At 38.7% G+C, this 24,909-nt stretch overlaps 1 protein-coding gene across 3 annotated transcripts in view; it reads left to right on the forward strand.

Moving 5' to 3' along the window:
- The window catches only part of PLXNB2 (plexin B2), a 261,344-nt gene that overhangs the window by 230,832 nt on the left and 5,603 nt on the right, over window positions 1-24,909 (forward strand). For all 3 annotated transcript variants that reach the window (XM_051623011.1, XM_051623020.1, XM_051623030.1), the window contains 16 exons: window positions 1,100-1,327; window positions 1,771-1,947; window positions 2,411-2,550; window positions 3,580-3,680; window positions 5,920-6,149; window positions 7,112-7,293; window positions 8,070-8,136; window positions 8,242-8,388; window positions 11,687-11,843; window positions 12,874-12,974; window positions 14,003-14,087; window positions 19,733-19,887; window positions 21,428-21,588; window positions 22,176-22,323; window positions 22,837-22,901; window positions 23,639-23,714. In XM_051623011.1, the coding sequence (XP_051478971.1) occupies window positions 1,100-1,327; window positions 1,771-1,947; window positions 2,411-2,550; window positions 3,580-3,680; window positions 5,920-6,149; window positions 7,112-7,293; window positions 8,070-8,136; window positions 8,242-8,388; window positions 11,687-11,843; window positions 12,874-12,974; window positions 14,003-14,087; window positions 19,733-19,887; window positions 21,428-21,588; window positions 22,176-22,323; window positions 22,837-22,901; window positions 23,639-23,714 (2,220 nt within the window). The remainder of the gene's footprint in view (window positions 1-1,099; window positions 1,328-1,770; window positions 1,948-2,410; window positions 2,551-3,579; window positions 3,681-5,919; window positions 6,150-7,111; window positions 7,294-8,069; window positions 8,137-8,241; window positions 8,389-11,686; window positions 11,844-12,873; window positions 12,975-14,002; window positions 14,088-19,732; window positions 19,888-21,427; window positions 21,589-22,175; window positions 22,324-22,836; window positions 22,902-23,638; window positions 23,715-24,909) is intronic.

A 24,909-nucleotide genomic window follows, 5' to 3' on the forward strand; every position in this document is an offset into this window, starting at 1 on the left:
AGAAGAACTTGACATCACCAGTAGTCTCAATTTTCCACTTTTATATTGAAGATCACAATTTAATGCAATGATTGAAGACCTAAAAGTGATCTTCCACCAAGGATATCGTAAGATTTTTTCTAAGGCTGGCTCTTCAATTTAAGACTGTCTTGTGATCCATATAGAGTTGGTAATGTGCATGTTTTGTATTATATGCATGATTCAACTTTCAGAGTATGCCAGAGCCAGCTGTATTTGAGTCCATCAGAACCTTATCCTTAAAGAATTTGAAGAGGAAAACTGAGAGATATATTTATTGTGATAAACTTAACTCCCACAACAGTCTTAAAGTCTGTTAAGCATTCTTGATGGTGTTCATCGACATTTCTTAGCCCCTTTCTTGGCATTTCATACAGCACACATTCTTGGTTAATACTAGAAAGTATTCTAATCTTTTGCTTCACTTCCACTTATATGGCAATATCAGAAATATGGGGGAGAAGCTATCAAATTGCAATTTTCAAAGTGAGAAACTGAAGTGGTGATAGAAGAAATATTGCAGGTTCTTACTAGGTTTGTTGTCTGTGGTTGATGTTACTGAATGACTGAAGGAGTTTCTATGATAAAAACAGTTGTGTCATCGGGGATGGAAGACAGGTTAACTGAGTTGTTACCTTAAGTAGTTGGTTCACAATTGGTAAATTTAAACCCAAAATTTCACTTAGTAATTGTATTGAATATCAGCAGGGTATTTTATAGTGTTGGTAGAGAAGAATCTACCCAAGATACTTAATGGTAAAGAAGATGACCTGGATTAAAGCTGCCATGCTAACCTCTTAATCTTAGAACAGTTTAGTAATATTATCCCAGTTGAGTCTAGAGACACAGAATTTGGAGGCAATGGAAACTGATCTGTAGCTTAAGATTTTTCTGCTGGAAGCGGCTAGAACATAATGAATCAACAATTTATTCCCATCTTTAATTTTCTTTTCAGAAAGTTATTTTTGCCATATGGCAAGGACATAAATCCAGTGGCCTTATTTCTACAGTCTAAAATTGCTAACTGTTATGTACAGGAATTAGTCAAACTCTAAAATGTGCATGTTCTTGTTTCCTACAGTTTGAAGGAGAGCTTGTTAGAAGACTCAATGAAACCACAGTGGTTTTTTCTTCCCCACCAATACTGGAAGACCCAGAAAACTATAACATTACCACTATTATTCTAATGGATCATTATAGTTTGGTTGTGAAAAATGAGAGCCACTCTTTTGCCTATGTTGCAGACCCAACATTTGAAAACTTCACAGATGGCATCAAAAAACAAGTCAATAAACTTATTAATGCGAAGGTAAACTTCACAAGGTGGAGGTTGCTCGTTTTGTCCTTGAAGTTTGTATGGAACTTTTGCTTCCTTTCTTGAACCATTAACAGCTGTTTGGTACCATACTCCAAATGCTTGGTAGACTCCCTTACTCTGCTAGATGATGAACATTGCCAGCTCCCCTTTCCTCCTCCTTCTCAGAGATCGTTGTTATCTTCCTAGCCTTCAGGTTTCCTGGGGATGCTCTCTCCTGCTGATGCAGGAAATGCCCTTTGCCAGAGAGCTCCCAAGGACTGAATAGGACATCTCTTCTCAGCCCTGGAAGGAAAGGGGGGGAATTGCATAATTCCCAAACACTCAGCTCTTCTGTACACTGCTGCTAAAAATTATCCACATGGAGAGCTGCAGCTCAGGACTTCCTGTCTCCCAAGACTTTGTGATGATGACTTAGCCTTGTATCTTCTGTCTAGGGCAGTAACCTGAACAAAGCCATGACAATAGACGAGGCCCAGGCTTTTGTGGGTGATGAGCCTTGCAACATAAAAACACTAACTGAAACAGACTTATATTGTGAACCACCAGAAGTACAGCCTCAACCAAAGAAACGGCAGAAGAGAGATACCATCAATAACCTTCCTGAATTCATTGTAGGTTGCCTTTTTAATACACTTTATTGTCATGTGTAAGTGACATAGATATAGTGCTTCTTATTTGAAGTAATTTGTTTTCCAAAGTTGTTGTAGTGCCATGAAGAAACTCCTTACAGTTCTTTCTTCCTCCACCTTCTACTTGCTGTCTAGAAAAGGTCACGCATAAAGAGAGGTACCAGGCTGCCAAATGCCTTCTGCCTTCATGACATAGGAATGTAAAATTGTAGCTAGACAGGCTGGGGATTTTTCTTACTCTGGTAAGCAAAATAAAACTACTTCGTGAAATAAAGTCTTAGTGACCTAAATTCAGTATAAAATATTAAGAAATATTTCCTTTGTTTGGCAGTTTGAGGCAGAAATTCACTTATTTTGAGAATTACTAAGAATTCAGAGTGCAGCTGAGAAGTGAGCACTGTTGATTTACAGTTTTTGAGGCAAATGTCTGTGATTATCTAATTAGGTGAAATTTGGACTCCGGGAATGGGTCCTTGGAAGGGTGGAATATGATACACGTGTGAGTGACATCCCACTGAATCTTATATTGCCACTTGTACTTATTCCTATGATAGGAATCATCATCGTTTCTATCATCTGTTACAGGTAGGTTCCTTTAATTATGGGGTTTGATGTCCTAAATCTTTCAAGGTACTACCTGCTTGTTTTCTGCTCTGTCTACAGAAATTATCTTTGTCTTTTTTAAGAGCTGCCGAGTCAAGAAAGGCAGTTACAGCTGTAAATATGTATAAGCACCAATTTATTCCTCTCACACACACCAAATTCCTTGGTGTCTGTCAGCCCAGCCCATCCTTTATACATAAGCACAACAATTGGTCCCAGGCTTGCCCAAGCACACAACTGCAGACTGAGTTGCACACATACATTCTTGAAATGGCAGCTCAAGTGCCTCTTGTGAAGGAGATAGCTAGTTCTGTATACCTATCCATCAGCATTTACACTGACAAATTTGGCTGAGGGGTCATTCTGGCCTTTCTGGCTGAGATAAGTGTTCCCCACACACAAATTTCATGGTTAATGATGAAATTCAGGGTTCACAAAGGGCCAGAACAATGTCTGTATTGCACTTAAGACCTACTTAGCCCCATTTTAAGGTTAGTAATGAGGGCCTCATACTCTCCCTCAGGAGGGGTTGGATTCTACTCTTATGGTGCCTATCAATATAGCGAAGAAATGCTGAAGGACGTGCTGTACACCACTGATGTTCTTGTGGTCCTCTTGCAGCCTTCTCAGTTTGGTCCCAGACACACTGAGTGTCTCAGCGCCAGTGCAGGACATGTCACAAGCAATCCTTTGTTCAGTACATACAAATTGAGTCTCTGCTTATATGTGATTGAAAGCATTTGTAGCTACTGTTTATTGGATCTTAAATCACTGGCCCAAGCGTATTTTGAAGCAGCAGGCCCATCATGGTGCCAGGTTGATTTACACAGAATGAAGGCCTGGTCCACTGTTGCTGTTCTCCTCATCTCTGCTTCTGCTGCCAGTGTTCAAAAATAAATCAAAACCAGTGAAATGTCCTCCAGTCCTTTGGCTTCCCACTCAGAGCTGTTGCAAATTCTTTACTTTTGCACTTTGTATTTTCTTTTAAAAACTTACCTCTGTTCCTTAAAGACGCAAGAGCCAACAAGCAGAACGAGAGTATGAAAAAATTAAATCACAACTTGAAGGCCTGGAGGAGAGTGTCAGAGACCGGTGCAAGAAGGAATTCACAGGTACAGCAGATATTTGCACTCCCGTGGGTTCTCTTGAGCAGTCAGAAGTTGGGCTGGAGTAATTGTTTCAGCTTGTTGAAACTGTCTTCTGGGAACAAATAATTAGTCAATCTTAGTAGTCTTGATCACTGACATTGACATATAAAAGATACTTTGCTATTATATATGAAAGCCATAAATAAAATAGGGAGCTGAGGTTATTAAAGGGAATGGATAGATTTAGTTGAATGGAAGCACAGAGTTAGCAACTGAGAAATAGAAACTAGTTGAGATTGGGGTTAAGCCATTAATGTGAGTGACCATTGATACAGAAGAAAGAATGTTTTACAGTGGCTAACTGTGCACTTAGTATTTAGCACAATGGCAGTATGTGCCAAGTATGCACACTAAAAACTGTTTTCAGAGCTGCAGAATTTATTTGCAGCAATCAGCATACAAAGGGATAATCTGGCAAACTCACAGGAAAGAAATAGCATTTTGCCCTGTTTGTCCTGGGAAAACCTTAGGCTTGATTTGAGGAACTAGCTAATTGTTCTGTGTAAATGTAGAGGGATCATCCCAGGGAAGGCAGCAGGAGGTGCAAAAGCTCAGCATTTCTACATGTTTAAACTACTTATTGCGAGGCTTGAATTAGACATCTGAGTGCAAACATTGCAAATATTGGCCTAAATTATTACCATGAAATGTCATGGTAATATGACCATGAAATGTCATTATCTGAATTATACTTGCTGTTGGGTCATGTTGAAATAATCTTAACTAAAAAAGTAAAAACAAACCACATGTATTATTTCTAAAGAGAAATAGATTATCTCATATTGACAGTGGCTAAAAAACAGGATTGAAAAAGCAGCAATTTCAAGGTAGAGTTTGAAATTCATTTAAGAAGCTTGGGGTTTCTGACTGATTTTGGCCATGCTGGAAGCCTTTCCCAGTCCTGTTTTTCTGGCATTTCTGGGACAGTATGTTCTGTTCTTGTACCAGCTTGCTTTCTCTGGAAAACTGACTCCTTCCAGGTTCTGGACACAAACCAAAGCAAATGTTTGAATCCAGAACTATGCCCAGATGGGCTTCATTTCAAACTGCATTTTGAACTGTGAGAAGATCAATCAAGGTTAACAGCCTCTTTGCCACATCTCCCATGAAACTTCATACCCATTTCTGAAAGGAGAACTTTCCTTTGTCTTGCTGACAGTCCTAGTAGTGAGCTACAGGCTCCTGCTGCATGTTGGGTTGAAGGTTTCCTCTGGTCCACCAAGCACAAAGGCTGGGGAAGTAGAATGTACATCCAAGGAGTAATCCAGTTCCCTAAGCTTCATCCACCTTGGCTGACAGTTCAAATGAAACACTGAAGTCAAAACATGTTCTGGATCCATACTGTGAAACTGTAATGTCAACAGCACCAAGTGCAGGCAGTCTAAAATACGTGGGACCAAAGATAGGCAAGGAAAGGGACATCAGGGAGGAAGTACAAGTACCATGAAACTGGAAAGCACAAGACACTTTCTCCCTCAGCTTTGCCTCATCCTATAAAAAAATGAGGTAAATGAATGAATAGGAGTAACAAAATTGCTCTGACAATAGGTCTCTATATTAATTAACATGGTATTCCAGTCAGTCAGCAATATTGAGTAATTGGAAAGCCTTCAACTAGAATAGCTGCTCCAAAAGATGTTTCCCTTCGTTGTTCCTTTTAAGAACTTCAGAAGCTCTTGAGTCCCACAGAAGAGTTTCCATCAATCTCAATGAAACATTTAACCACCTTCTTCCTACTGTCCCCTTCCTTCCAATTAAATTGGCAGGCTTTACACATAAATCTTTCTTTCCTCGATTGCTCTGTGTTTTTTAAAATAACTTTTATTACTACCTAGAGTCAGAGGAAAGAGAATATACATTTTTAAAAAAACAAACACAACAACAAACAAGAAAACAGCATTGCAGTGAGGTTGTTTTTGCTCTGTGCTACAATCCTACATTTGTATATATTAACTTCCCCAGACATCCATTAATGCCCTTTTTCAGGTAGGTAGCAACAAGAAAATCATATGTGCTAAAGGCAGTTGTCCTCCTGTCACCACAGGATTAGCTGTGATCATAGTTAATGGGATAGTGGGTAAAAAAAACAAGAGAAAATGTAAGATGAAATAGAATTTTTGGTGTTGAGTTGCTTTTTCTCCATTACAAGATAATGGTGCAGGCTTTTTTAAAATAAGCCTTTAAACTGTATTGCATATTCCAGATCTAATGATAGAGATGGAGGATCAGACAAATGATATCAATGAAGCTGGAATTCCAGTACTGGACTACAAAACCTACACGGACAGAGTCTTCTTCTTGCCATCCAAAGACGGAGAGAAAGATGTGATGATTACAGGGAAGCTGGATATTCCCGAGGCCAGGCGGCAGACTGTCGAGCAGGCTTTGAACCAGTTCTCCAACCTCCTCAATAGCAAATCATTTCTCATCAATGTGAGTACTGAAGTCAATTTACCTTATCTCTTAGCTAGTGTGTACAAGACAGTAGGTTTGCAAGCACAACTGATCCAAAATTATTAAAAATAAGTTATTTTCGTATGATTCTGGTTCCACAACAACCACTGCAGTCATCACAGACCGAGCTTTCCTGGTGGAACGGAGAGGCAAGATCATATTTCTGTGCCAGGTCACACAGTATGGAGTTAATCAACATTGCAGTGGCTGTGGGAAATCACACATTATCCAAACTGGCATAAAAAAATGCTGTTACAAGTTTGTTTTAGCCTTTTAAGAAACATGATTGGAGAATGTTGATTCCATCCTGGTTCATCACAGGAGTCACCTGCGGGCAGCCATCTGCTGGATCTCTGTCCCAGAGAGGCAGAGACTCCTCAAGTGGCCTATTCATCAAGACTGAAGAGTGCTCACAGTAGCTCGGAAGAGACTTCTAATTGCTCACTCTCAAAAACTGAGGCTGATTGTCAGGCACCTAAATATAGATTTAGGCTTCTATCTTGTTCTCTTTTTTAAATGAGGCTCCAGTGCTGAGCTAGTTAATGGCAGCATTATGGTTTATGGCAGATGAGCACGCATTCCCAGGTGTACTTAGATTAGTGTCTTTGTAATTTGATGTGAAAGGATGGGGAATTTGAGGGAGATGGGAGTTGATTTTCTCTTTTAAAAAATTGTCACATTAGACTTTTTTTCATTTAATTAAAGCATCCTTTTTATATAAGGCTTCAGTTAAAGTATATAAGCATTCCTTGGGTTTGTCCAATACACTGTGTATCTAAAAAAAATACAGGCGACATCTTCTTATAAATAATTTTTTTCAAACTTCTGAAAACTTTGATTAATATTAAAATAATATTGCTTGTCTTCTTAGTGCAGACAAGTGTTGAGGTTCTTCAGAAACCTGTCATCTGACTTGATTTTACATTTGTTTTCTGTTTCAGTTTATTCACACACTGGAAAACCAAAGGGAGTTCTCTGCTCGAGCTAAAGTCTATTTTGCATCTTTACTGACAGTTGCTTTACATGGAAAACTAGAATACTATACAGACATCATGAGGACACTGTTCTTAGAACTCATGGAGCAGTATGTTGTGGCCAAAAATCCAAAGCTGATGCTAAGAAGGTTTGAATGATTGTTATATTTTCTGTAGTTCTCTGGTTTTCTGTAAATGTATTTCATCTGCCACATGACTTTATTAAAATGCCAACCATCCCTGAAAGTCAGAAATAGGCTCGCCCAAGCAGATTAGGAAGACAAGCTGACCAGGAACAGCTGTAGAAGGCACAGGCAGGACTGCTGGCAAAAGATTTCCTTATCCAAATACTGTAGTGTAGAATCTGCATTGAGATTACTGAAACATCTGCCTTACTTCAAAATACAATACCAAACATTTAATTTACTTTTTAATCTAATTTTGTTCAAAATGATCTAGCATTTATACCACACATCATCTCTGTAATGAGCACACATAATCAGCTTGCATTGTGCATTCAGTGAGGGCTTTCTCTAGTGTTTTAACCCTGTTTGTTATCCCAAAGAAATTACCAAAGACCTTGCTCTGTATGCATTGTAGCTTTGTAGTCTGAAGGTTATTTCCCAGTAACTGCACAACTGGGCTAATTTTTTAGGTCTAACAGCACAGACCCAATTTAAGATATTGCAGAAGGGATGCATGCTTTTCAGTAATGAGCTGAAGGTACCCGGGAATGATGAGCAATACAAAGCACTTATCCTAAAGCAAGTACATGCTCTCAAGATTCTATAGGGAAATCATTGCACTAGGAGAGTGCATGCAGTTAAGCATGTGAAAATATTATATTTTAAGCAAGCAATGTTTTTCTTTAAAACTGTCATTAAGTACCCTTACCACACTCATGGTTGTGTTGGGTTTTTTTCAGATCTGAAACAGTTGTTGAGAGAATGTTGTCTAACTGGATGTCTATTTGTTTATATCAGTACCTCAAGGTAAGAGTTGAAGTCTATTGTCTGTGGGGTTTTTTATCAATAATACTTAAACATGCTGCATTGAGGATACATTTTACTGTATTTCATTTCCTTTCCTTTAAACAGGACAATGCTGGGGAGCCTCTTTATAAATTGTTTAAGGCTATCAAACACCAGGTAGAAAAAGGCCCAGTGGATGCTGTACTAAAGAAGGCCAAGTATACACTGAATGACACAGGCTTACTGGGAGATGATGTAGAGTATACACAGTTGGTAAGTGGAGCATTGTTAATGTATTATAACATCATTTTTTCTTTTAAAATTAAGTCCTGTAGTCTGAAGTCTGTACATGCTTTTCTGGACTACTGTGATCTGAATAGAAATTCTGGTCACCGGCAGGATTGTCAATAGTTTGACCACGGTAAGTCTCCAAGCAGGAAAACAGAATTATAAAGTATCTTCTGAGTGTTGAGTCCAAGTCCTGCTGCTGTGGAATCCATGTCAGTAAATCTTATCGTTTTCAGAGTCTGTCTGAACAGTGGTCAGGGTGTTTGGCTCCTTCCCTTTTCCCATCTAAATTAACTTGCAATTGATTTTTGCAGAATTCTTGCACTAACGTTATTTCTGAACTTTGGGTTGTCTTTCTCCCTTGTGATTGCTGCTCATCAGCATGTCAAACATCATTTTAGAAATCATTTTACTAGTATTCCAGGATGAGCTCCTCTACAGTCCTGTGAGATGGCTCTGCAATCTCCAAAATACTTTAAGAACCTATTTCTGCACTTGTTCCTGCATGAGTCAAACTCTCCTGAGTATCAACTACCAATGAAAGAGGTTTATTTCCACCTAAAGAAGTAATTCCCTACAGTGATATGGGGAAGCTGCCTCTACAGGCAGTTCAGGAGACCCATGTTGGATGCTTCAATGCTGACCCAGGTGTTCCCCGTCTGAGCTCCACCACCTCCTGAATCTCATCACTAGTGCCATAGTGCACTTCTCTTATGAATTCTGCTTTGACTTAATTCTGTTCAATACCACAGAATTCCAGCACTTTTTCAACCAGACTCCAGCACACAGATTTACTGTCGTTTTAAAAAGCCGAAGCAGCCCACTCTTTAGCTGTTATGGGGAGGGTAAATTCTAGTTTCACTCTTCCTGACGGTCTTGCAGGTTTTCTTCAGGATACAATATAATGAATGTCAAAGATGCACTGACTGTCCTTCAGAGATCAACACAGGATTATTTTTTCCCTCTCTGATTTCTCTTTTATTGACATGTTAGGAGCCATTTGTGGTTGCCTCCCACTAAGAAAGACGCAGTGTCATATCTGCAGTGTAGAAAAATAAACTTAATAAAACGCTTTACTAAGTCCTGGTAAAAAAAAAGATAATTAAAGAAAAAAAGTCACCACTTTGTGTATTTTGAAGGGATCCTGATGGGAGGGCTGATGCAAGGAGAGTGCTGCAGGACTTTCACTCACAGAATCACTAGACTGTGACCTAGGCTGCCTGGAGGAAAAGGGTGTTCTCGGCAAGAAGAAATGCTTTAAGTTCAATTGATATTTTGAGGATTAGTTGAATTGTTATCTTCATGTCTGATCTGAAAGTGCCACCCATAGAAACCACAGTGACTGGCAATGCTAGGTGTATTTTCTCTTGTGTATGGAGAACAAAATTTACTTGCACTGTGCATCACATAGGACTTAATGGCAATAATTCTTTGTTTGGTCTGTTTCTTTTTTAAAAAAACAACCAAACAAACAAAAAACAAACAACAAAACATTGTCTGCATTTAAGTTAAATCAATACAGTGTGAAAGCAGAAAATTTGTGTATGCAGTCAAATGTAGGCACAACAAGCATACTAGCTAGATATTAAATATTATAACTTTGTAGTTATATGACAGTATTTGGTCCAGATTTACAAATTTACCATCAAACAATTATTTTATGTGTGTCCATGCATGGAAGATGGTGAGATACGTGTATATCTGTATGTTTGAAGAAAGATTATGAAGAGGTTTACTATTGCTGTAAATTATTGGGATCTTTGGCATGATGATGACATTGTTGTGGTAACTGAATCATTAGGGAGCATTTGTGCACCAAGGTAGGTTAAAGCATGAGTTAATTGGTTCACTTCTGCCTGAAAGTGAGACATGGTGGAAAAGTGTCGTATAGAGTAGTTGTCTGCTCTCTAATTGTTCTTATTTAAAAGATGAATCTGTTTTGCATCGCTGGTTATACTGACATGCTGCATACTGAACCGGCAGCAAAATCATGTCTAATTACCATAAAGCTAATAGGAAAAGGAAGGTGAAATCTCATTATTAGTTTGAGAGTTCTGTCAAGGGACAGTGCAATCATGTTTAATTTGACTGCCGTATGGCATAGCTTTTCTTCACTGTTTAAAAATACCAGCCATGCAAGTTTATTTCTGAGGTTTGAGATGATAAATTCAGGCATTCTGGTTGGCAGGACCATATGTATCTGAGAGCTGTGATGCTTTGGATGTGCCTGGCCTCCAAAGCCACCTGACTGGTAAACGATCCACAAGGGCTCTGAGCTGTTGTACTGATTCAGCTAGTAAAAGAAAGAGGCTTTTAGTAACAGCTATTTTATTTTGGTAGGTTGCTGGGGGTTTTTTTCCTTCTGGAGATCTTTCCTGGCCATCATTTACTCATTTTCTTTTGTCTGTATTAAAAGTGACATTTACATAGCAAAGCTATTTTAAAAAAAAAAAATCACTCTAGATTTACCAAATTATAGGCTTTCAAGAAATTCCCTTTAAAATTAAAAACCCCATGTCAATAATATCAGAAAACAGTACTATTTTAGAACTACCATAAACTGCTTAGGTAGATTTCCTGGAGCTATTAGAGTTATTGTTACAACAGAAAGCAGTAATTGAAGTCTTCAAACACCAAAGATTATATAAATGGCATATACATATGTGTGTATGTGTATATTTATATATATCTAATGAACAGCTGGTCACAGGAGGTAGAGTTACGGGGGCTGAACAAGCCACTGCTCATCAGTTGAATCGAGTTAAATCACCGTATGTACATAGTCCGCTCGACTTGAGAAGTAAAACCACAACCAGGAAAACATTGTATGGGAAGGCAAAAGCACATAATATTCTAGGAGTTCAGCAAAGTGTAGCTCAAATGATCATTGGGAACTCGTGCATTACTTGTGCACTTCTGTGTTCCAGGTCATCAGGCTATGTGAGAAGCATGTAACTAGTCAGTGGTCCAGCTGCTTTGATCTTGTGTGTCCCTCTAATAATTTCCCACGAGTCAGTAATAGTAGCATATAAAACATGAGTGAATCTTTTCTATTTTGTCATAGTGGGAGAAAGTAGATGGAATTTATGATAGCTGGTTGTCTGCCTTACAGTGGAGGATCCCTCACATAATGCATACTGCCATTGCAAATATGTGCTGCTGTCCAATTATCATTGCACAGTGATTTTTAGACAGTTTGCATTAAAATAGCCCAGAGAAACTGATTCAGAGGTAATTCAGCACTGATTTGTCTTAATAACCACATGCATTCTTTTAATCACAGACAGTAAATGTATATGTACAAGATGGAGGAGCCGATTCCATACCTGTGAAAGTGTTGAACTGTGATACTATATCACAAGTAAAGGAAAAGATAATAGACCAAGTCTATCGAAATCTGCCATGTTCTCAGTGGCCAAAAGCTGAGAGTGTAGTTCTTGGTAAGTAGCTACTTGTGATACTGTATTAAGCAGGTGAAACACGTTCTGTGATTTTCTATTTTCCTGGAAAACTGTCTATAAAATAAATATATATGGGGCAGGGGGGTGTTTCTGGGGTTTTTTTAATAAAAATGTTTAATTAATGTTCAGCTGGATGCAAAAATACAGCATTTTGAGCAATCTTAATATGCATTAAAAATGAGAGCTTTCTTACAGAGTTCTTTTCCCTGACTGTTAAAAGTTTTGGTGTACTGTCACTAGTGTGTGAAGAGCCTGTTAATGACTGTTACCACAAATGTATTCATGTCTGACAGGGTATCCCAGGTACTAATTAACATGATAATGACAGCATGGACAATTAACTGATGGAGAAGTAATGATGCAATTTCAGAAACTGACACTGATTTTGACTTGCCTTTATGATGGTTATGCAAAGAATTAGAACTTACAGGAGCTGTACTTTTAGGAGATTATGAGCTACCCAGCCTCTGAAAATATTCCTCTTTGAAGGCTTTCAATATTGCCCTTCTTCTTGAGGGGAAAAAAAAAACAAACAACAAAACACAAACATAACTTAAAAGGCTTAATAGTCTCCTAATAAAAGCTCCAAGTAATAGTTTTGCAATATCTTCATGACTGCCTGAATCTGAAAGTAGAGGATGCAATTCTTGGACTCTAGAAAATCTTAGTAAATTCCTTAAAAATGCCTTTTCTATTCCATATGAAGTCCTTCTGTATTTTGGACTGAGAGCAGTTCTTATTCTATATATTTGTAGTATTCTGTGCAAAGGAATTTAACTTTCTATGGAAAATAATCAGAAGTCATGTGCATGGTTAGAGATAATTCAGGCAAACTTCTGTAATAAAGGCCAAACTATCAAGCAATAAAAAACGCATCACGGCATGTGCCAAATTACTTTTTTTAATGTTTCACAGTGCATCAGTGGGTGTCTAAACTGAAACATTCTTGGAGTAGTTATTGTTACACATGGTTAAAAACTGTATTTTTCTCATTTTAATTACCCCTTAGAGTGGCGTCCAGGTTCTACTGCACAGATCCTCTCAGACTTGGATTTAACATCCCAAAGAGATGGCAGATGGAAACGTATCAACACACTAATGCATTATAATGTAAGGAGGTGTTTCAAAGCAGTTGTTTGCATCTGTTAACTGTTCTCTAGTAATAAATTAAATCTTTTTTTTTTTTTTTTTTATAGAGACCTCTGTGTTACATAAAGAGTAAAAAAAAGCCCTCTACCTCTGGGCCTAGGCAGTAACAACTTGGGAGCCCGAAAGGCTAGGTCTATACATATTGCCTCAACATCTTACCAAAAACTTATAACCCAGATGTCAGCACTTTGGTTTCCTCATCATAGAATCATTAAGGTTGGAAAGAACCTTAAAGATCATCAAGTTCCAACCCCCCTGCCATGAGCAGCAAACCCTACCACTAAACCTGGTTGCATAAAACCTCGTACAACCTGGCCATAATCTTCCAGGGATGGGATCATTGCAAAGTCCAAATCCAAATTCCCCTTTGAACATTCAAAAGTTCCTTTTATTCATGTCTTCTTTTCCCTACCACTTTCTACCCCTGAGAATTGTCTTTGTCCTTTCTCTGCTGCTAAATAGATTTTGGGTTGGTCTGGTTTGTTCAACAGCCCAGTCAGGAGAGCAGATGTTGACCTTTTTGTACTGTCTGTTTTAGGTTTCATACTGTGCACTCTAACAAGCATTTGCAATCCACTTATCTTCCCTTTGTATCCTCTTTATTGCTTTCTAACAACAGATATCCTGATTAGGAAATATAGAAGTTAGTTTTCCCTCAGAAAACAGAAAGTTCCAATTCTTCATTAGAAAGACTATTTTTCTACAAAAGGTGCCCACACCAGATTGAGGCACCCCTGAAGTCTTGGAGATGCTTCTAGCATTTTCAGTAGTCTCCAAGGAGGTGTTGATGGGATCTCTTATTAAAGGAGGGGGAGAGAGTCTGTTTTGAATTGCAGTGCCAGTTGCCCAAGAAGCCTTTGAAGAGCAGCATTCATCATAGGTCCAGTTTCCCTGACAGAGATTACAGAAACTGCAGTTTAGGCATTAAGAAAGAGGTTCATTAGCACATACTGTTATCAGATAACAACCCTGTTTTTGCATTTTCGAAGGTACGAGATGGTGCCACACTTATCTTATCAAAAATGGGAGTTTCCCAGCAGCCAGAGGATAATCAACAAGATGTCCCAGGGGAAAGTAAGTATCTTGTGGCTTCACTACCTTCCAGAATTACTAGAAGTCAAAACCCACACAGAGAGTGCATCGCTGCTGTCCTGATCTTGTTTATTGAGCGTGTCTGTGGAGCTAGATATTCCCCACCAGACAATACAGGGCTTATTTGTGTGTATTACCCACTGCACAGTTGCAATGATTTTCTCTGTCCTCCTTATAAAAGCCTTAACAGAAAGCACTCTCAGCAAACATCTTGCGTATTTTGTTTCTAATCTAATTCTGTATTAGTCATTAATGTTTACAAATACGTAAGGGGTGAGTGTCAGGGAGATGGAGTTAGGCTTTTCTCAGTGATGACCAGTGATAGGACAAGGGGTAATGGGTGGAAATTGGAGCATAGGAGGTTCAAGGTGAATATGCGAAAACAATTTTTTACTGTGAGAGTGACAGAGCACTGGAACAGGCTGCCCAGGGAGGTTGTGGAGTGTCCTTCACTGGAGACATTCAAAACCCACCTGGATGCGTTCTTGTGTGATGTGCTCTAGGTGACCCTGCTCTAGCAGGGGGGGTTGGACTAGATGATCTTTCGAGGTCCCTTCCAACCCCTAAGATTCTATGATTCTATAGTCAAACCATATGTTTCATCTTTCCAAAGCTTTATCTCTTTTTCTCCTTCCTCATACTCCTCTCCAGATTTCTTCCACTTCTTATTAGACTAGAATTGAATGCAGTATTCGAGATGAGCCACAGAACAGAGCAGCTTCCCTCTCTGTGACATAATGGATCTGATGTAATTTTTGTTATTGCATTTCTTACAACTACGTTGCCTTGCAAACTCATCTCTGTGCATTCATATTTTATGTCTCCCTCCCTTTGAGTGATGTTTCACCAGCTATGCTAGCTTGGTTTTTCCAGGGTTTGTTGGTTGGCTTTGTTCATTCCATATACATTATCTCTTTAGATACAGCATTTTTCACAATTGCTTTGTGCTTTTTGAGGTTTGCAATCCACTGTAAGTTAGTGTCAGGAATTTCCTTATAATGTTTTCTCTCTTTCACATCACTACTGATGCATAATTTTAGTATTGCTGTCTGCTGCAGTATACTGGACTTCTCAACATGGAAGACAACTTGTTAGCTTGCAACCCATCTTTTAAAACTTCTGCATGTTAGTGTTCTGTCTAGACAAATTTCCTTTATTACAAGAGTTCTTGAGACATGCTATCCATTATAATCTAAAATGCACTCAGATTTTTATTGAAATATTTACTTGGAAATTTATGTTCTTTGTCACATGTGTTTCCTTTATATTTCAGATGCTCAGATTCTCCTTTTTTTAATCCTTTTATTCAGTTATTTTACATGAGGTAGAAGTTAGATTTATAGAATGATAATTGTTGAGATTGTTCTTCCTTCTATGAGCTCATTTGAAATGCTTTTCTGTCCAGCACTGATTGCAAAAGCCTAATAGTTTCATTCCTTTAAATAGATTTACTGATCTTAAGCTCATTAGGTTTCAAGGGCTGGGCAGTCAAACAGATTGGAAATGATATGCCAGAAATGTACATTTTTCAAGGAAATGGCTCTCAGCTGATAGCTCTGATGTGTATCGCTCTTTAACAAAAATGTGCATGCTTCCATTTCATCTGTGTTGAGTGCTGGCCAGGAAATTGGGACAGGCAGAATTACTTGCCATTTACTTTTTACTCTCTCTTCCTGGATGCTTTCTGTTGACACTTTTTCCAGCATCCTTGAAGGGTCCTGTAATGGTCAAGGCTACACCTCTGCTGCTGCCCTCTAACCCCTTTACTTCAAGTGCCTGATGTAGTTGGCCAAGTGGTGACTACTCTGTCATAGCAAGTGCCAATTCAGCAAGTTAACACAAAAAGCTATTGGGTTCAATATCAAGGGCAGTGAAGTGCAGCCAGGCAAGGAGCTGATTCCTAGTCCCTGTTCAGTTTGGTTGCACCAATTGCTGACATAACTGCTGAGGCAGTGGACACCTCCAGTGACCACTAGAGTGGACCATGAGTGGAGCCTGGTGGTGTCCTTTGCTTGCTTGGCTTTTTTAACACAGAGTGGTGTTTGTTCTCCTGTCCTGGACTCTCAGTCTTCATCCTCCCCACCTCATTAACCTATGACAGGCAGTAGAGAACGAAACCATGCAGTTTTCTTTTTGTGTTATTTTGTTCTGTTTTGTTTTATTTCCTCCCCTACTAATCTTTGGCTATGATTCAGTATGATGAAGTGCTTTGAACATACATGATCTGAACCCCAAGATGGACTCCTTAGTTATACATGTGGCATACTAAATTGTAAAGGAAAAGCAGACTCCTGGGGACAGAACTATCACACATTTTCTTTAGTGCCAAAAGGTCTTCAGAGCTATCCGGTGCCACCTTGTTCTTTTGGAAAGCTATAAAATGTTACAAAGGTAGTACAGAGCAAGAGCCCTCCGTGAGAGTGACTTGTGAGATGCTATGTGTATAAAAGGGAGAGGAGAGGATCAGAGCCTTCCCCTCCCACACATCCACATTTATATGACATAGGGATTTGCAGGGCTTGAATAAACAGAAATCCTGTCCCAGCTCTATGAATGAGGCTTGTGACGAAGTGGTTATCCTTTTATCCAGAGTCTTTCATTAACTTGCACCTTTTGCATTGAGAAGTGTCAGCTGAAGCCATTGACTGTCTGCCAAAGTACTAAGCTTTGCACAGAACGAAAATGTAAAACCATGTTCAGAGTTGTTGCTCTAAAACCTGGCATTGCTTCCATGCTGCTTTTGATTCACAGCTTCTAACAGGAAGAAACTACAAGCTGGAGGCTGTTACAAATTAAATGCAACTTCTGGAGATAATAAATGCAATTTCTAATTTGTATCAAGGTGGAGAATGGTTTCAGTGGTTTCATGCTAGTAGTTCTGTACTGAACTATAAGCCAAAACAACGCATTCTATTATTATGGGTTTTTTCTCTGTTTTGTGTTTTTGTTTGGTTTGGTTTTTTTTTAATTCTGAATAAAAATAGCCAGAGGGTTAAAGATCAGAGACTTGATTAGTACCTCCTTGGAAAACTGTGTTCACTGGGAGGAGGAAACTGGAAGGAAGCTAACATGCTGCAGGCCACATAAGGCAAAAGGGGCTGCGCTGCCTGTCACCATCTCACTTGCCTCCACCATGTTTACATCATGCTTCATCCCACTATAATTAGGCAGCACAGCCAATATTTGGCACTGACCCCCTCAGCGATATTTTTTGTTGGCCAAAGGATGCCCAAGGGCCAGGAAAAAGAGTTTGGGGGAAAGCATTTGACCCAGTGGGCATAGTCTTCTCCCCACTTATGGCTTGATCCATAATGTGGCTACTGCAATAAAAAATCAGGTGATTTCCGCTATCTTTTCTTCACCTCCTGCTTTTCCATTGGGGAAAATACTATCTCATGGGAATGTTGTTTTCTCTTAGAAGCTGCACTACCAACAAGTTTTGTTCCCCATGTTCTCAATTTCCCTTCCTCTTTCTTCCTGCTATTTTTAGGCATGAAGTGGGATCTTTGTATTGCAAAAGTTAATCGGGTTGAGCTATAGTCTCTGAATTCCTACTTTCCCATTAAATAACTGGTGCTTCACTAGGAGCCAATTCTGTTGTTGCTAAACAAGCACAGGCCAAATTAAGCTGCAAACGAGGGCCAGTAATCTCAGTGGAAACACCTTCTGGTTATTTCTCTTCTCCCATCAGGAGGGCAAAGAGAGGATAAATTCCTTTGAATAAAAAGGAGGAAGCAGAAGTGTACCAAGTGACTGGCATAAGGCTGGAAAGTAGTTTCAGCTCTAACTGCGTGATTTGATCTCTTAATTTACAAAAGTAAACAACAGACATTGCAAAAGAAATTCCAAACTTCAGGCCCACCAGTAGTTCTTACTGTACTGGCAGATGATTGCTGTGAATGGTATCAACTGCAAAATCACAGCTGCTTCAAAATGAAGTGATAGCTTTTCTTTCTTGCTTGCTTCATTCACATGAACTTCTAAGTCAGATGAAGGACTCTCAAAGGACAATGTGATTTAATGTGAGATTTTAAATTTTTTTCCCCTGCCTGGTTAAAAAGAGGTGAAAGCCCCAGAAGACAGCATAGCTAATGCTTTTCATGAGGATAAAGTAGATTCAAGCAGAAGTCTTGGTTTGACCAGATTACATATAAATACAATTTTCCCCATGATGTAAAATATTGAACATACATGCAAGCTGGTAAATTTATTGTAGCTGTTGAGGAACTTAAACTAATATGGCCAAAAATTTGGAAGGACAAAATTAATCCAATTAGAAAGTGGTATTTTTTTGCTGTAACTGGGATTCAGTTACATTAGATACATACATTAAAGCATAAAACTTAGCAATAACGTAGAATTATTTGTGCAGTAGGGCTGAATCACAATTTTTATGGGCAAAATAACTTTCACAAAGATGTCAATTATTCTAAATGCACAGATTTAGTAACTTCCACTGGAAAAGAGCCACTGATTTTAGGGACAATGCCAAACAGATACAAGCATTCAGAAATTAAAGGAAGAACAAGCAAAATCAAGAGATTTGAAACTGAGTTTGTGACACAGAATATTTTTTTCAAGAGATATTACTTGCAAGTTAAAACAAGTGTGTTGTCTCTTTTAGAACTGTTCACAACAAAAGATTCTCAAGCATAGAGTGTCTGAACATTCATGTTGATGCTGAAATGCAAGACTCCCTTTATTCCACTGCATGATCATTGAACTAAGCTTAGGGACCAGATGCATGACCAAGTCATAGGTAGACCATAGCCAGGCACCATAACCAGATGAGCTGTCATAAGCATCTAGGAGCCTACTCCTGTTTCTGCTATATGGTAACAGACTTGGTGTGTGTTTCTTTCTCTGGCTTAAGCTATGAATACTGTTAATTTTTTTCAAATCTTATTATAATGGATTATGAGCTTTCTGAAGTCATTACATCTGTCAGATGGAGCTCACATCCTCTCAACAAAAGGATGTATTTTTCTTCCTTTCAGCTACAAAGTCAAGTGGTGCTCATCAAATGCTGATAAAGGCAGATCTGAACTGAGGTACCATACATTTAATTCAGCAGTTAGGGTAAAAATGTACATTGTGATGATGATGCCTAGAAAAAAGGTTCATATCAAATTCTTAAAGTGACACTGCCAAGTTCTCCAGAGCTGCTACAACAGTGTCTCGCCTTGTATGTGGAGTAGGCTACGATTGCCCCTTTTGTGGTTGGTTCAGATCTAGCTGAATTTCTGTAACTTAAACAAGTCTCCAATAATACAAAAAGGGGTAGAGTATTTTGCTGTGCAGGCCTCAAAAAAATACACACACTGTGCTTACATGACTTTATTTCTTGTGTGATTTCTTTCTCTCCCTTTGCACTTGACAAAAGCAAGCCACAATTCTACTTCAGTGCTGCTTTTTCAGCTTAGGTGGTATTGAACATTTAGCACTTGAGTTATATATATTGGACAGGAACAGAGCAATCTAGATCCTCTTCACCAGAGAAAAGGTAAGTTAAGGACAGAGAAGAAGGATCTCATCTGTACTTAGGTATACGAGTATTTGTTTGGGTTTGGGTTTTCATTATTTGGGTGCAGGGCATTTTTTGTAATTATTGCAATTACTGTTTCTAGGACATGCACTCCTGGAAGATGAAAATAAGGTCTGGCATCTAGTCCGGCCAGTAGATGAAATAGATGAAGGTAAATCAAAGCGGGGCAGTGTGAAAGAAAAAGAGAGGACCAAAGCTATTACAGAAATCTACCTGACCAGACTTCTCTCTGTGAAGGTAGGGCTCAGCTGTGCCACGGTTACACCCTACATCTATAGATTTTGAGATGCAACTTAAGAAAAGTGCAAGTATTAGTCATGCATTTGGCTGCAATTTTAAATATGTGACATGTACACACAAGCTAATGTTCAGGGCTTCAAGTGACTAATATGCCCTGAGGAACATTACTGGAAAAGAGATAAAGTGTAACTCCAAATCAAACCTGCAAACCATGCTTATGTGTTCTTTAAATAAGGATTTTTCTTGCAAGACAAAGACAGATTTCTCCTCTGTGCCATCTGTTTAGGGAATATTTTGTTGGCTTTTCTTGTGAACCAAATGCCTTATAAACTGCTACAGAGCCTTGTATTTCCCTTGTCTTGTTTGTGACCCATGCTGTGGTATAATCTAGAAAAGTAAATAAAATGTTTTTAAATAATAGTAGTCCTTTTAGAGTATTTTCAGTGCTTATACTGCAGAATGGATCACAATCAAAATAATTTTGTGAAACATTCCTCCTTCCAGAAATAATTTAGGATGTGTTTAATGACCCTAAAGCCAGGCTCCTTGTGAAAATGAAAGCCATGTGAAGAAAAGTCTGTGTATAGAGGACACAGATCTGGGATGAAGAGCCAGCAAGATGCAACTGTTCCTTTTCTATTCCCAGTAGCCAGTTTAGAGATTATTACCAGTCCCAACTTTGCTAACTCATACAGAGCTGGGAGGTGTGATGGCTGGGACCACAGCTACCCCTACAACCCAAGGACTGTCAATGTGTTGTTGTTGACAGCAGAGTGGCTCAGGGCTCCTTGCCTTCTCAGTCCCTGCCCTGCTCTAGCACTGGCAGCTGGTGTGACAGTGAGAGGATGCAGCCCTTCAAACATGTCTGTAGGGTCAACCAGAAGGGGACAGTCTCTGACGTTGCAATCTCTAGGGTCCAAGCAGATTCAGGAATCCAACCAAGCATGCAGCACTCCTGGGACACTTCACTCCTTGGACTCAGTGGGGCTGATGGAACTGGGCCAGACTGGGTGTCTGATGAGACCCAAGTGCTTGCCTTTCAACAAAAAGTCAAATGCTCACTCGTACTTTTTTCTCTCAGTCTCATTCTAAAAATTGCATGGTGCTCTGTAGTCAGAGAAACATGAGGTGGGAAGCTGCAAAGCCATTAAAAATGTCTAACAATTATTTTATGTACACAATGACCTTGACGTGTAAATGCATTGTATACTTAGCAACCAGTTTCTGCTCCTTCTGTCAAGCAGAAAGCACACCTTTCTGTGCAAGCCATAGAATAGATGGTGAAGTCACAACCTTTTGGGCTAGAACATAAAATTGTTCACTAGAAGGTCTTTACTGTGTGGGCAGTTTGCAAGGTTGCTGCACTAAGAAGTTGCTTGGTTTTTCTCACTCGGTGTCCTTAGCTCTCAGGATGAAGGCCATCAGTGACTGCAACTGGATTATGGGCTGTTAGTGTCAGTAGGAATAAAATACTCTAGGATGGCACCAAGTTCAGTCTGTAACACAAATGTAAGATTTTTTTTTAATTTGCTTTTAGGGGACACTTCAGCAGTTTGTAGATAACTTCTTTCATAGTGTACTCAACTCAAACCATGTGGTTCCGCCAGCTGTGAAATACTTCTTTGACTTCCTTGATGAGCAAGCAGAAAAACATGACATCAAGGATGAAGATACCATTCACATCTGGAAAACAAACAGGTACAGTATGAACAAAGCAATACTTGTATTGCAAAGAAATGGGAAAGTAATTCCCATGTACATACTGACACCCTTAACACAAATCAAAGCAAATTTGTTTTATAATTCTCAGAATCATTTTAATTGCGATATGTTTAAATGATCAGAAGGGTTCCCGGTTAATGTAGAAGCTACAAAAATGAAAACAGCCTCCCTGGTTGTCATTGGCAGATTTACCACTTTACTTTTTAGTCTTTCCTCAGAAGAGAAAAGCAAGAGCTAAATGGGTCTGGATTTGCCTGTCAAAGCACAAAATCTAACAAAATACTACTTGGGTGATTTCTCTAACCACACAGACATCATCTCTTGTGGTTTTAGGGCAGTTGAGATCCTTCTCATATGAGGTTTTTTGCTGAGAGATGTAAAGCCTTGGTTTCAGATGTGGAAACCAGCCAACAGAGAGCTTGTATAAATGTTGAAATGAAAATTAAGCTTTACTGTTGTGAGGAGATCAAAATGCAAAACTAGTAGTTAATTTCATCTGATTTGTTTGTTGTAGAACACTTATTTTGTTGAAAGGTTTATCTGTCTTTTTCCTTGCTTTGCAGCCTGCCTCTTAGATTCTGGGTAAACATATTGAAAAATCCCCATTTCATCTTTGATGTTCATGTTCACGAAGTAGTCGATGCTTCCTTGTCAGTCATTGCACAGACTTTCATGGATGCTTGCACAAGAACAGAGCACAAATTAAGCAGAGTAAGTGATTTGCATTCTACATCCTGACTACGGTCATGCCTGACAAGACAAAGGGCATCCTCATAGACAATACCCATTTTCTGAGGAGATACAGCCTTGATAGTTTCTTTTCAGTTTTATAATGAAGTTAGCATCTCGCCACTTAACAGGTTGGTGAACATGTCAGTGTTACTGTGTAGTCTGTCAATTGATATTTATCAAAAGGAAGAAATAGAAACTGCTTCTATAAAAGGCACATTTAGAATGGATTATTTCATGTCCACCAATAATTTAGTATCATCTTGCGTTGTTATATTTGTAAAACTCAACAGTAATACCATGTGTAGACATCATCCTGTTAAACGGCCAAGTACTCCCACCACTGTTAATAATTATTATCATCCAAATGTTCATTTCTGCAAAGATCAAGTGCATGTGAATATAAACACTTTATCTTAAGTTCTTAACTTTTTTTATTTATTTATTTAGAGATGTTCATAAATCAACCAAATTTTTCTATTATAAATTTTTCAGGATTCCCCAAGTAATAAATTATTGTACGCAAAAGAAATTTCCAACTATAAGAAAATGGTGGAAGAGTAAGTACAGACTCTTTTCATGCTTATTTGGAGTTGTTAGGGCTTTAAGCCTATGTAAGAGGAAAGCAAATGCTGAGGTAGTCAACTGTCAAATGTTAAAAATTTTACACCTGAATGTTAAAGCGTTCCCTTGGTGGTGGCATTGACAGGGATGAAATGGAGCACTGTTACGAGCCAGTGCATGCTCCTGTCTGTGCAGACAGATGGATAGATTTATTCAGGAGAAAATACAATGCTGTTTTCTGTGATGGTTCTTGTTACCCATATGATCTGTCCAACCAATGCTGCATTTCCATAACTCAGTAGAGATCAAATCCTGAAAATGTTTTCACAAACACTTTTTTCTTTTCTAATCCATCTCTGACTTTACTCATTTACTAATTGGCCATTCTGTGAATACTTTAGAAGGTCTGCTACAGAGCAAAACTCTTGCTAGCTGATGACTTCAAAAGTTTGAAGCCTTAAAATAACCATCAGCTACAATTATAAATAGATTTCTTTCCTGTGGTTTAGCCCTGTACAATCAGGTGGGATTTGCCTCTGCTGCAAAGGTTATCAAGTACTAACTACTGCTGGGAGGCAGGATTATTACTGAATGGGTCGTTGGTCTGTTGTGGTGTAGCATCTCCTACATTATTAGGAAGCATGTTTAAAATAATTACAATATTGAAATAGAGAATTACCAGAAAACCAAAGTGTATTTCACCTAATTGAAATTTTGGTTCCATTTGTTGCAGTTACTACAAAGGCATTCGTCAGATGGTGCCAGTTAGTGACCAAGACATGAATACCCATCTAGCAGAGATTTCTAGGGTAAGAATAAATTCTGCTTTCTTGTCCTGAAATTGGAGCCAAGTATAGCACTGTTTATCTTCTCTTTCTCAGTGGTTTGTTTTTTTTGTATGTGCAAACATCATATGAGTTATCTCATATGTCTCTGAAACGTAGTGCTTAGTGTCGTGATGCCTTTTAGCCCTTTGAAACGTTGATTATTGAAAGGAACCAAGAAAGGTTATAATCACTAATCTATCTGAGTGATGTAGGTGCCAGAGCAAAGCGTTCAGATTTTTTCACATCCACTGTGAAAACATTATAGCACTCTTGAACAGTGTTTTCTCTCCACAGTAGATAAAGGATTTTTAACATTGCTCACACTGATAGCAAGTAATGACTGAATTCAGTGCTACCACAGCAAAAATTAGATCCCAGAAATGAAAGGAGAGGCACGTACATTAAATATATCCGATATGAGGGTATATATTACACTGCATGTCAGAAGCTTACCATGTGGTTGCTCAGTGGCACCTTTTCTGTTTTGCATTATAGGTTATTGGGGGTTACCTCTCATGGAGAAGAACAGGGGGGGGTTGCTAGATGGGGGCTCTGGTTGGAGACCAGTGGAGCAAAGACACCACAAAACCTGCTTCAGTCTTGAAAGAGCCTTTGCACTCAGCAGTTCAGCTTAGTTAGAGCAGGCTTGTGCCTTCGAAGCACTCAATTCGACTTGGAGAACCAGGAGAAGCCCTCACCAGTCTTAAAAGATGTTTTTTAGCCTAAGCAAAAAGTCAGTGCACTTACTGGCTGGTTTGCTGATTTGCTTAATTTAGTTGAAGAGTTCTAGCGTAAGGAGGATGTTTAGAGAATTTTTTGTGGTTTGTTTATTTCAGTGCCCTCAGGACTTAACATTTTGCAGGTCAACATCCTCATGAGAGCATTTCTGGTTTCAGTCATTCACTACAAAACTCATCTGCAGTGACATTTCGTTTTCCAGTTCACTTTATTTATTACACAAATTGAGATGTATATAAAATTAAAACATTTTGTGATTAGAAGTAAATTCATAAGAACATTTTAGCATGAGCAGAATAAGTTGATCCTTTCTATTTAAGTTATAAATTATGGTAAAAATTAGTATGGAAGGAGGGATCAAACATGGCAAATTTTGACCAGCTCTAGAAGTGACTTTTATTGAGCAAGGAAAGATGGATGTTTCTCTCCTGCTTTATGT

Source organism: Apus apus, chromosome 1, assembly GCF_020740795.1.
Source record: "Apus apus isolate bApuApu2 chromosome 1, bApuApu2.pri.cur, whole genome shotgun sequence".
Classification (NCBI taxonomy): domain Eukaryota; kingdom Metazoa; phylum Chordata; class Aves; order Apodiformes; family Apodidae; genus Apus; species Apus apus.